Here is a 12956-nt window from a genome sequence, read left to right on the forward strand (position 1 = left end):
TCCAAGGAAGGAACAATGGTGAACCGGCGACATGTTCATGTGGACGAGGCCCGTTGATGCACATGAGAAGAGAAGGCTGGTCTGTGTGGTCTGATCCAACAGACGAGCTCCTGTAGCTCAAACTGCTGAAGAAGTTCATACTGTTGATGCTGAACAGGTCAGAACTGGTTTAGCAGTAAAAGGGGGAATAACACAATATTAGGCAGGTGGTCATAATGTTACACCTGATCAGTGTAAATCTTCAGTATTAGGAGGACACTAAAAACTTTATATTATTAAATACTTATTATAAAAAAAAAAAAAAAAACACATTCCAGATTTTATTAGCGCATTTAGTTCTGATCAGCATGAATCCTTGGAATAGTACGGCATAAATACACCAGGGGGTGGCGCTGCAACATGAGACTGATGAAATCTGCACAAGCTCTATTGTGTGTATGATGTGTGTATGGTGAATGTATAGTCCTTTATAACCCAAAGTTTCTCAATCTAGACACAGATCGTTCTAAAAACACACGTCTTAAGAGAACGTCTTCAGCGTTTAACACACACACACACACCCAAAGACATTGTCACTGACAAAAAAGAGGGGAGAATATAAAAATACAGTAGATACACGAGTCTCTCGTACGATACGTCAATAATAAGAGATTTCTCTGTTTTTTTCTTATATAAATCACAGTCTGTCCATTTTTATAGCCGTCCCAGTGGCACACGGTACCACAGCCGACACTTCTATATACACACACACACACACACACACACACACACACACACACACACACACACACACACACACACACAGGTGAAACATCATCGTGCTTGGGCCAAACGGAAAAAGAAAGATCCCTCGTCTGACATTTGAAAAGCTTATTTAGATCAACACCAAACAGCAAAAAAAAAAAAAATGCACAAGACGACGATTATGATACACACGCTTTTCTGCGTGAAGAGAAAAAAAAAACGCTTTTGCGTGACGTCCCGATTCTAATAAATCTCTTTAAACAATTTTCAGTGTTTAATTTCTTTCTCTTTCTCCTTATCCCGTTCTTCAGCTTCCTCCAGTTCATCCGCTCGGGGTATAGTGTGTGTGTGTGATGGAGGCTGGGTGAAGTGCGATGTGCGATGTGCGTTGTGCTGAGGTCACAGGCAGAGCAGGCGTGAGCCCTCAACACCCTCCTCGCCCTGAGGGATTGTGGGTAAGAGCGCAGAGCGGGTCAGACCCCAGAATCGCTGAGGACACAGATCCTTTTTGACAGCCGAGAACTTCCAGCCCATGTGAGAACCACAGGTCCGGCACTGAGCAATGGTCCACGCGTACCTGAAACGCACACACAAACACAAAAACGCGATTTTTTTACTTTTATTCATACATTAAATTATTAATAGGGCAAGTCATTAGTTTCTTCATTCATTATTCAGATTTACATTCATTCAAAACTTTGCCACTGCCTGGCTAAGTCATGCCCACTGCCTGACATAGCCACGCCCACTGCCTGACAGAGCCACACCCACTGTCTGGCAGGGTTCAAATGATAAATACAGAGTCTGAAAAATGGAAAGATCTAGTCTTTTATAGTGTTTGAGACATGTGTTTGTTCCTTTTGTTTCTAAGCAACAAACTCAGTACAAGAACAAAAAACAAAAACACAAAAACAGAAGTAGACAATGAATGAGTGGAAAAACCTTTTGTGGGGTCCAAATGCAATATTTTGTCTCTAATAGAAGATCTTATGTAAGTCAGAGAACAGGAGAGAAGATGTGATCAGACTGCCCCACCCCCACAGTGAAAGGAATCCTGAGCCAACATGGCAACCACTCCATACTTCAACACCATGCAGTTCCGTCTGGACTGTGGCTCATTTTAACCGACTTCACCGTACAACAAGAAAACGAGCTGAAGTGCATGTCCGAGTTCTGTAAGTGTTATTTAGTAAACAAAGAGTTTTCTGGAGTGATATCCATCATGGACTGACCTGCACAGTCACTGCACCAAAATCCTATAAACTGCTCTGGGATGAACTGGACCACAAGAAAGAAGTCTCCAAATAGTGAAGTTTTACAAGAAAGTTTTTCAGCTGAATATTTGGATGCAGAGTTTGTGAAAAGCTGTTCTTCAGGATTTTTTTATTAAAAAAAATTAAGTGAACATCTGGACATTTACAGTATATATTTGTTTGGTTGAAGTAAATCTTTATAATTTTACACGACCGAGTTTGGAGCAAAGAAACAAAAGGAACATGCACGTGTCTCTCAAAAACCAGAAACGTCTGGGTGTTTCCACACTTTTTACAGGCGCTGGCGGTGGACAATCCGATAAACAACGCAGACTATAAGATCATATGAATGAAGTTGGGAAAAGTCTGGGAATTTCACTACTACTAATGTTTAATCAATGTTTTTATATGGAAATTAAGTTTATAGCAAACCAGCTGCATCTCTAACCCTTAACGATGATGTGCTCACCCGGGGAACCAGCTGTGCAGGGTGGAGGGTCTCCCGATCAGGTTCAGGTTACTGGCCTTGTACACAGTCAGAGTCTCATGGACGTAACCGTGAGGATTCACGTAGGCAGCCATCGGTCCGCACAGAGACAGACTGCAGAGACGGAACAGATAACGGCATACAACACACATGAACACAGAGAGAAATATACAGTGTATTGAATAGCAGAATACCATGCGATATTCAGCATATCTATCAAATTTACCTGTACAATACAATGACAAAGTTCTGTCTGTGTATGAAAATACTCTTTTAGCTGTCATTCCAAAGGACTAATCCCAGCCACACCAAACTATTAATCCTGGGCCCCTGAGCAAGGCCCTGAACCCCATAGATGCTCAGACAAGGGAGTAAATGCCACAAATGTAAATTTCATATCAATGTTTTATAGGGAATAGATTATGACCTAAAGTATTGGGACACCCGCCCTTTTCCACCCATTTGCCAAAAAGTCGGAAGCAGTAGCATGTAATTTTCCCTTCACTTTAACTAGAAGACCTGGAACCTGTTTCAGCATGACAATGCCCAAACTTCTTTACTTTAACTTAAATATATCTACTTAATAAAGGATGTGGGTACTTTTGCCACCTCTGACTGCTCTAGAGCTATAAACTGTATCGAAAACATTTAGGATGAATGTGAATGCGGACTGCACCTTCCTGATTTTACTAACACAAATCTCCACAAACACACTCCAAAATCTAGCAGAACATCTTCCCAGAAGAGTGGAGGTTCGTCTAACAGCAAAAGGGAACTAAATGTGGAATAGGATGTTCGTAAAAGGACATACTGATATGTGCAAGTGAAAGTTCACTTCTCACCTGAAGATCTCGTTCTTGGTCGTGATCTCGGTGTCTTGGCATTGTTTACAGCACAGGGACGTGCACTGCAGCGGATAACAAGTCAGTAGGTTAGGGCATGAAACACACACACACACACACACACACACACACACACACACACACACCCTGTCCATGATGTCCAGCTCGCAGCGAAGTCTCTGAATGGCGCTACCGATCCTAAGTAGCTGCAGTCTCAGAGCATCGTCTATTGGCAAACATGCTGCCACCCTGTAAGAGAAATCTATACACACACACACACACACACACACACACACACACACACACACACACACACACACACACACACACACACAGGAATTCATGGGCTTTATCCACCTCAATATTTATAAATGTACAAACCGACACTTCAAAACTGATCAGTAGTACGAAGCCAGTCGGGTTGCCAGATCTGTTTTTGTCTCTACACAATTGGACAAATACTCTATTTTACTGTATATAATATATAATTTTAATTATTTATGAGTGCATTAATTAAGGCATCTGGCACATGTACCAACTAAATGGCCAATTACAATAAAAAAAAAATAAAATTAATTGTCGACTATATAATGTAGTAGACACCTAATATATACTATACAACAAAAAGTATTGGGACACCTGACTTTCCCGAGCCATATGGGGTTACCACAAAGAAATTTCTGCTTCACTTGAACTGGGAGACCCAAACCTGCTCCTGTGCACAAAACCAGCTTCATGAAGATACGCTTTACATGAGTTGGAGTGGAAGATGTAGTGGTGTATACCTATAGCATTAGTAGGCAGCGATTCATCTTTGAGGTTCTCATCCCATTCATGGAGCTGCTTTTTCACTCTGCTCATTAGAGTCTCCTGTGTGTATGACACACACACACACACACACACACACACACACACACACACACACACACACACACAAAACATATATAATCTATAATCACAAACCTAATTAAATACAAGTTCTCCAAATTATGAATCTGGCTCGACTACGTGTACTAATGCTCGACCGATATATCGTTGTGGCCGATATATCGACCGATATTTTTTAATTGAATTTTTTAAAATTATCTTTCCAGATAAATCTTTCGGTTTGGCTGATGTTTTTTAAAACAAAACAGTCATAAATACACTTTGTAAACAAATTATGTGATGTTTGTTATTAACTACGTATTGTATAGTTATTTTAGTAAACAAGGAAAAGCTGTACAAAAAACTAATTTGTTGAAACTGTTCTTTCATTTATTTTGTTGCGGTTTTGATAATATAAACTGTGACGTCGCAATAAAACCTTTTATTGTAATTTCTACGATTGTTTTAAGTTTTTTTTGTTTTATTGTTCTAATAAAGTACCTCAGAGAAAACGTTATGCACATTATCAGTCTGATCTACTGTATGTACGAAGAAAAATGCATCACTTACGAATAAGAACTCACCGAATCGTACAGGGCGTAAACCCAGGAGGGCCACGGGGTCATACCAGCCGTAAACAACTTCCTCTAAAAAAAAAAAAGGAGAAAAAACGACACGGATATGGTATATGGACACGTTTGTGGTATATGTATTTAAAGGTCTCGCGTGTTCGTTACCCGTCTGTAGGTGTGGCGGCGTTGCACTTGGCTCTGCGCTGGCGTGGGTCTGGCATCTGGAACACGTCTGTGTACGCGAGGTGACAGATGCACTGCATTCAAAGGGTCCAGTAAAATCCTTTCCGGCAAAATCTGCACCTTTGCTTGACGAATCCTGAAAACAAAGCGTTCGATAAGCGTTCGTTGGTTCGCGTGTGTGAACTCGTCCACCATCGAAGTGTTAGCCTCACCCGTCTGCCTGCGTACGGATGTCGCGCACTTTGAAGCGCTGCCGTCCGATAGCTTTGATTTTTACGGTCTCGATGCCGTACTCCTGCTCCTCGCGAAAGGCATAGATCTCCGCCGTGGTCCCGAACTCCGCCGGCAGCTCTCCTTCGCCCACATCCGGACTGCGGGGGGGAAACGAATGAAAATAAAGTGAGATAAAGAGAGACATCTGAGATGTTTGGTTATTTTACCCAAAGTGTTACCACACATCTGGAGGCGCACAATTGCTTTAGCATCAAATCTTCCCTTCGGTTGAACTGGGAGACCCAAATTTGTTCCAGCATGACCACGCCCTTGTGCACAAAGCTTCATCCATTAAGATATGCTTTACATGGATTTGAGTGGAAGATCTCCTGCTATAGATCTCTGACCTCAACTGTTCAGTAGCCCAGAGCCTTAAAACTCTGACCTACCACTTTCAAACAGACAGTTACAACAGCTTCAGACTATAATTAACATGTATTTCTGCATTTAAACAGTTGAACTGCAATGATGGAACTGTAATGAATGGACATTCGGTGCAACCCGGATGAGAACTGGCTCTCTTTTGAGTCTGGTTCCTCTCAAGGTTTCTTGGGGAGTTTTTCATTGCTACAGTCGCCACTGGTTTACTCATTGGGAATAAACTTATAGGCAACAAATATGAATTGAAATTTTTTTTTTTATTTGCTCTTAAAACCAACTTTTGGTGTTTTTTTGTTTATTTTACTATTGTTTTTAATGTCATTTTTGTTTCCAATTTGTTCAACTTTTGAAGGTGCTATATGAAATAAAGATGATTATTATCTAATTATTATTATTATATACGTATGTAAAAAGTGTACGAAGGCATTGGCGATATTTCAATTTGGATGGATGGATGGATGGATGGATGGATGGATGGATGGATGGATGGATGGATGGATGGATGGATGGATGGATGGATGGATGGATGGATGGATGGATGGATGGATGGATGGATGGATGGATGGATGGATGGATGGATGGATGGATGGATGGATCTTCTTCCTTCAAGACCTGGTCTGATGAAAGCGTGTGATTCCCTGATGGAGCTCTCACCTGTGTGCCAGCACGGCGAACGTCCGGTCGTGGCTGACGAGGTTGCGGAACATGCTGACCTCCTGCGGCCTGAAGAGCTGCAGTGGCAGCGTCTGACCCGGGATCAGGATGAGGGCGGCGTGAGGGAGGACGGGGAGGTTCTGCACGCTGTCGTCGTCATGGAGAGTGCGCCCGTGGAACTCCTCCATGTCTAAACCCAGGTACTGACACAAACACACACAACAGGAAGTCATATAAGTAACAAGTTAAGTATGTAATGTAGTAAAAGTGAAAGAATGTAATAGAAGTGAAAATGTAGACTAATATGAGCTACAAAGAAAAAAAAAACATTCATTTTTATTTCACACACTGATACGTTCACTTTCCTACACTGATGCACTTCAACTACTTCCCCAAATCTGTGCATTGGGCTTCACCTCTTTTCCATTTCTAGCTAAAGATAGCGATGCTTGTCTTTAACTCGACATCGATGGAACTGTAATAAACCGACATTCAGTGATGAGTTTGATTCCTCTCAGGGTTTCTTCCTCATGCCTTTACATTCGTACTCACGCAGTACAAGTACAGAAATGGGCCTGCGAACTAGTGTCACGTGACCACGTACAACCAATAAACACGTCACGAAAACCCGAAATAGAAGCAGCATTGATTATAGTCGTGCTGCCCTGCCGTCCAATTTAGTAAGGATATAATGAAAAGAAAGAAACAAAGAATCCGAAAGAAAGGAATAAAATAAAGAATCTGAAGAAAGAAAAGAAAGAAAGAAAGAAAGAAAGAAAGAAAGAAAGAAAGAAAGAAAGAATTTAAAAGAATGAAGAAAGAAAGGAAGAAAAGGAAGAAAAGAAAAAAGAATCTGAAAGAAAAAGAAAGAAAGAAAGAAAAGAAATTAAAAGAATGAAGAAAGAAAGAAAGAAAAAGAAAAAAGAATCTGAAAGAAAAAGAAAGAAAGAAAGAACGAAAGAAAGAAAGCGAAGGAAGTAAGGAAGAAAAGAATGAAAAAGAATTTTAAGGTATGAATAAATTAAAAAGAAATTAAGAAAGAAAAAGAAAGAAAGAAAGAAAGAAAGAAAGAAAGAAAGAAAGAAAGAAAGAAAGAAAGAAAGAAAGAAAGAAAAGGGAAAAGAGGACTAACAAATGAAAGAAAGAATGAAAGAACAAAAGAACGGAAGAACGAAAGAAAGAACGAAAGAAAAGAAGAACAAAAGAAAGAAAGAAAGAAAGAAAGAAAGAAAGAAAGAAAGAAAGAAAGAAAGAAAGAAAGAAAGAAAGAAGCTTAAACCCAGAGCCGTAACCACTCAGCTGCCTGATTTGATTTCTCCCTGGAGCGTGACGCGAATCCGGTTGCTGGTCGTATTCGCAGCAATTTTCCCAACAATAAAAAAGACATGTATCTACTGCGACATTCCCATGCTGCATGTCTTTTATTCTGTCCATCTCCATCGTCTCCCTGTTCAAACATCAACACCCTGCACTGCATTCTGGGATTCTGTGTCTGGTGTTCGCTCGAACATCTCTCCGAGTCTGGTTTCCTCATGATGACGATGATGATGATGTAGAAGTTGCAGTAAAATGGGAAATCAGGAAAGAAGCTCTTGCACTTTTTTGTTTGTCCCCTGACTGTAATGTTTAATATCATAGTCGAACTTATCGCTGGAATGACAGTAAAAACATTACACACGTCACAAACATTTCACCAGAAACATCTTCTCAGAATCATGATCTCACAGCGTGCGAGGTGGGAAGGCTGGGGTCGAAGTTGATGATGCTCGGCTTCTCCGCACCCTCGCTGTCCCGATCCTCTGTTTCCATGTCATCTTCCTCCTCCTCCTCGTTTCCTACAGAAGGACAGAGAACATTAGGATCTCACAAGTGGCTGTGGGCGTGTCCCAAACCTTAAAAAACAATAACTGTCAGCGTGATGCAACAGTTCCTCAACCTCAGCTACATCTAGCTACACTAAGCTCCAATTATAATACATAGGGATGGGGGGGATACCACTGGGGTTTCTTTCCAAACCAATTACAGTACCAGGATGAAACCCTCACCTGCACCTCAGTTGGATAAGTGAGATAAATAGATGTTCTAGATTGTGGAGGGTACTTGTGGAGATCTTCCACCCCATCCTATATCTTCATGGATCTGGCTTTGTGCACAGGAGCATGGTCATCGTGGAACAGGTTTTGGGTTGGGATTCCAGCAACACACAATTGTGTGCCTCCGATTTTGTGGTAGAAGTTTGGAGAAGAACCACATATGGATGGAAAAGTCAGTTGCTCCAATACTTTTCTTCTCAGAAGAATGGAGGTCTTCATATCAGGAAATGGTCCCAGGACAGGACGTCTGGAACCCACTTTGCTTTGATCATTAATGAAGTCAGGAAGTTCTTTTGAACTTAACTGAAAGCAACAGCCTGCTTGGGGGTCAAAACATTTATATTTACACTAATATGTAGTGGAATAGAATAAATGGGCGTGGCTTCATATGGTGGGGAAGCTGTCAATCATTTCAGTTATTGGTTCTGATTGGCTTGTTATTATAATGTAGGAAATGAACCTTAACCGCCTGAAATAAAAACAAGTGCACATCTGATTTGTTGATAAAATAAGGTGGAATTCCAGATCCAGACCTGGTTCATGGTTTCATTTTCACTTTCATGCATTTTTACCCCTTGTGTTGCTTCATTTTCAGTCTGAAACCATAGACTGTTTTGATGAAGGACTCTCAGATCCCTCTAAGATCAGATCTGAACAAAACATGAAATGTGTGAAATCTCAGGTTCGTCCTCAGGTTCCCCCCCAGATCAGGTGTCTGGCCTGGGAAAAGTGCGCAGTTACCCAGCTTTTTCTTCTTTCCCTTTTCTCGGAAGGGTGTCAGCGTGGTGGAAGATCATTTCCACCGCGTTTAGACCAACACTCACCCGGTAAGAGCTGCAGCTGGTTCCCCATGTCGTCGTTCACGTCGTAGTCGTTGTTGTTGTTGTTCTCAGCTCCTTCTCGCTCATCAGCCATGGCCGTGTGTTTACACCATGATTCCTCTCCCAAAACACGGTCAGTCAACGAGAAGAAGTGAAGAGACTCTGGCACGCTACTGCCCCCCTGTTGTTCGGAGGAGGAACTACACCACGCTGTGCAAACGGTACAAACCCACATTTTGTTTTATGCTTGTTGTTGGGTTTTTTTATATTTAAAACTTTAGAACCCTAACAAATCATACCTCAATATTATCTATCAAAGCATTTCTTTTCTTTTCTTTTTATACACCTCATAGACTAGTAATCTAAACATCAGTTCCACATTTAGTCCCTGTTTGCTGTAAAAATAACCTCCACTCTCCTGGGAAGATGTTCCACTAGATGTTGTGGATATTTATTCAGCCTAAAGGCTGGTTCTAAAGTCAGGTGGTGATGTAGGTGGGAAGGTCTGGGGTGCAGTCAGCATTCACATTCATCCCAAAGGTGATCAATTGGGTTGGAGCTCTATAGCAGGAGAGCTACCACTACAAACCATGCACAGAAGATCTTCAAGGAGCTGGCTTTGTGCACAGGGGCATTGTCATTGTCATGCTGGAACAGGTTTGGATCTCCAAGTTTGGGATTCCTGATTTTTCCAGCCGTATGTGATTCTTCCTCAAACTGTTCCCACAAAGTTGGAGGCACACAATTGTAAAGGACGTCTTCTGATGCATTTGGTAGCATGAAATTTTCCCTTCAGTTGAGCCAAACCTGTTCCAACATGACAATGCCCCTGTGCACAAAGCCAGCTCCATGAAGGTATGCTTCCATGGGTGGGAAAATGTGGAAGCTCTCCTGCTGTAGAGCCCCTGACTATTTGTTAAGAAGGTTTAATATCTGGCTCGAAGGATTAATTGTAAGGAAGTTTCACTATCTGTAAGGAAGGTTATCTGGTGTACTCACCCCAGTGTGTCAGTAAAAACACAGTATAGGACTCTGAACACTCAAACTTTACTGGGTGTAAGATTTGATAGTGTGTGGTGTGATTCTTGCTGTCATCTGGCAGCTTTTGTTTGATATGTTTCGTGAGGACGAATGCTGCTCAGTGTTCGACCTTTTAAGCACTCAGTCGAGAGATTGGTGAATGGAGAAAGGTGCACTGTGACGTCACAGAGGTAAATTATCATGATTGGTAAACTAGTGGTGAAGTGTCGAAATACAACTGAAGAGGACTGCTTTCCTCCTTCCTCTTCTTCTTCTTTCGGCTTCTCCCATTAGGGGCGCCACAGCGGATCATCCGTCTCCATATCCCCCTGTCCTCTACATCTGCCTCTTTCAACCCAACTACCTGCATGTCTTCCCTCACCACATCCATCAACCTCCTCCTTGGTCTTCCTCTTTTCCTCCTTCCTGGTGTCTCCATCCTCAGCATTCTCCTACTGATATACCCCATGTCCCTGCTCTGCACATGTCCAAACCATCTCAATCTCTCCTCCCTCACCTTGTCTCCAAAATGAATGCTTTCCTTCACTAGTGAAAATCTTTGAGATTAATGTGTACACTGACTGCACCCCAGGCCTCTGCACCTCACCTCCATCAGTATCTGACTTCACTAATACCCATGTACAAGCACACTCCAAAATCTAGTGGAACATCTTCCCAGAAGAGTGGAGGTTATTAAAACAGCAAATGGAGACTTGATATGGAATGGGATGTGTTTAGGTGTCCACAAATTCTTGTCCATATAGTATAGATAGAATTGTCTATCACAGATGAAAATACACTTATTTTTTATTATTATTTATTTAATAAATTATTAAGCATATATCGCACACATCATAAAAAAAATTTAGTTAGTGAAAGTGTATTTTCTGGAAGATTTCTAGATTTGCTAATTTTCAGGGGGTGTGTGTGTGTGTGTGTGTGTGTGTGTGTGTCCATGCACAGGCAGTCAATGGCTCTGGCAATGCACATGGTTGTGCTGCTGCTGGTCGTGTGTGTATCCGTGTGTTTGGCTGATTATTATTCAGTGTTAGGAGTTCCTCGCTCGGCCTCTGAAAGAGAGATAAAGAAAGCGTTTCACCACTTGGCCCGGAAGCTTCACCCCGACAGGAACCACAGCCCAGATGCTCAACATGTCTTCACACAGCTTGCTCAAGGTGTGTATCCACACACACACACACACACACGTCATCTCTATTACAGATTTTTTTTTTTTTTCCTGTGCATCATGACTTTCTTCTCTGCTAAACTTTTTCCTCCTCAGCTTACGAGGTGCTGTCTAACCGAGCGCAACGGAGAATCTACGACCAAAACATTGAAATGGAGAAGAAGCAGGGTGATGACCAGCACGGTTCCTATGGTAACGGTGATTTCCTGGCCTTCGGTCTACATGAACTCCTCAACACACTGCGAATGGAGGATGAGTTTATGATGTGGGAAGACGCAGGTTTGGGTCAGGGATGGAGCTTTACTATGTGGGATGAAGGTCAGAATGATGATGGTGGTGATCATCTCAGCGATATGTTCAGTATGCTGTAAGATCACAGAGGAGAAGAGTAATTACAGTTGTAAGAATATTGGTTGTTTTTTATTTGAGATGAAATAAAGCGTGAGTTTTAATTAAGATGGTCAACGAGTTTTATTCTGTGAATGTGTGTGTGTGTGTGAGTGTGTGTTTGATGAACTAATATGTCCAGGAGAACTGCGAACACATTTCAGTAACCGCATTAAGGTATGGATCTTCTCTGATATGGCGAGCATCCAGCTCATTCAGTGGGTGAAGTGTGACATGTTTAGTCAGTCTTTCTCCGTCGCTAGAGATAATTTTATCTGTGGGAAGTGTAAGTTCTGAGCATTAAAGGAGCGCATCCAGAGTCTAAAAAGGATTAGTGGGTGCGAGAGCAGTCCAGGTTCTGCAGGAGAAAGTCTGGATGCCTTATAGGTGGAGTAAGCATTCCCCTGACTCCGGCATTAGAGCCCTCGCAGCGGGGCGAGTGGGTGACGACTCTGTGGCATACTCGCAAAGCCAAAGCTAACGCTAAGGCTCCTACGGGAGCACCATTCATCTCTAATTCACATGTCCAACAGGTGTGCTCTCCTCAGTGAAGCACCATCTAAAAAACCTGAAAGAGCTCTGGTTATAGAAGACTCTATTCTGAGGACACAGCAGGTCAGCTTACAGTAGGTTCTTAAAGAAGCTTCGACGTCTTCGACAGTCAGAGGTTACTATTGCTGGGCAATACCTCACTAATACTTGCGGTGAAATTTGACTGGCATGCACTCTTCCTAGCACACAGCCACCTCCTCAAGGTCCACTGTTTTGAGCTTGTCCTGTGCATCGTACAACTGTGGGACTGTATACATGGAGGACTGGATGACCTTAGTGCACATCTTGGCCCTGCTCTAGGTCGGATCTTGTGGGTATTCCATGTCCGACCACTTCATCCAGTTCCTTCTGCAAGAACAGTACAAACATTATTTTACTTGAAACAAGTTAAACAACATGACCGTAGACACTTAATCCATCTTATCCTGTTAATCTAAAACATACCAGAAGGTATAACAGGTAACACCATCAGACCCTAAAGACTCTGGTGAAATACAAGGACTGCATTATAGTATGTTTTAAAACATTAAGAAGAGAAGTTGCAGGAGAAAGTCACGGAGCAGTGCTTAATGAGGCAGTGACAAAGTTTTCACGTTTTTTGTGGCTTCCATATTAAAAGCAAATGCTCTGCTTTCAACATG

General features: G+C 42.0%; 2 protein-coding genes across 2 annotated transcripts; one reads left to right on the forward strand and one right to left on the reverse strand.

The window, feature by feature from the left end:
- Positions 1–307: 307 nt before the first annotated feature.
- On the reverse strand, positions 308–9302 carry crbn (cereblon). Its single transcript, XM_046859304.1, has 11 exons — positions 9174–9302; positions 7982–8091; positions 6257–6459; positions 5161–5319; positions 4931–5084; positions 4778–4840; positions 4112–4196; positions 3473–3588; positions 3327–3391; positions 2467–2598; positions 308–1321 (listed from the first exon to the last, which is right to left on the reverse strand). The coding sequence occupies exons 1-11, from the start codon at positions 9262–9264 to the stop codon at positions 1144–1146; spliced, it is 1356 nt and encodes a 451-aa protein (XP_046715260.1). The 5' UTR covers positions 9265–9302; the 3' UTR covers positions 308–1143.
- Positions 9279–11832, forward strand: zgc:152986 (uncharacterized protein LOC101884054 homolog). The gene is made up of 3 exons (XM_046859317.1): positions 9279–9391; positions 11154–11365; positions 11473–11832. Exons 1-3 carry the CDS (start codon positions 9282–9284, stop codon positions 11745–11747), a joined length of 597 nt encoding a protein of 198 aa, XP_046715273.1. The 5' UTR covers positions 9279–9281; the 3' UTR covers positions 11748–11832.
- The last annotated feature ends 1124 nt before the right edge of the window (positions 11833–12956 follow it).

Source organism: Silurus meridionalis, chromosome 1, assembly GCF_014805685.1.
Source record: "Silurus meridionalis isolate SWU-2019-XX chromosome 1, ASM1480568v1, whole genome shotgun sequence".
Classification (NCBI taxonomy): Eukaryota; Metazoa; Chordata; class Actinopteri; order Siluriformes; family Siluridae; genus Silurus; species Silurus meridionalis.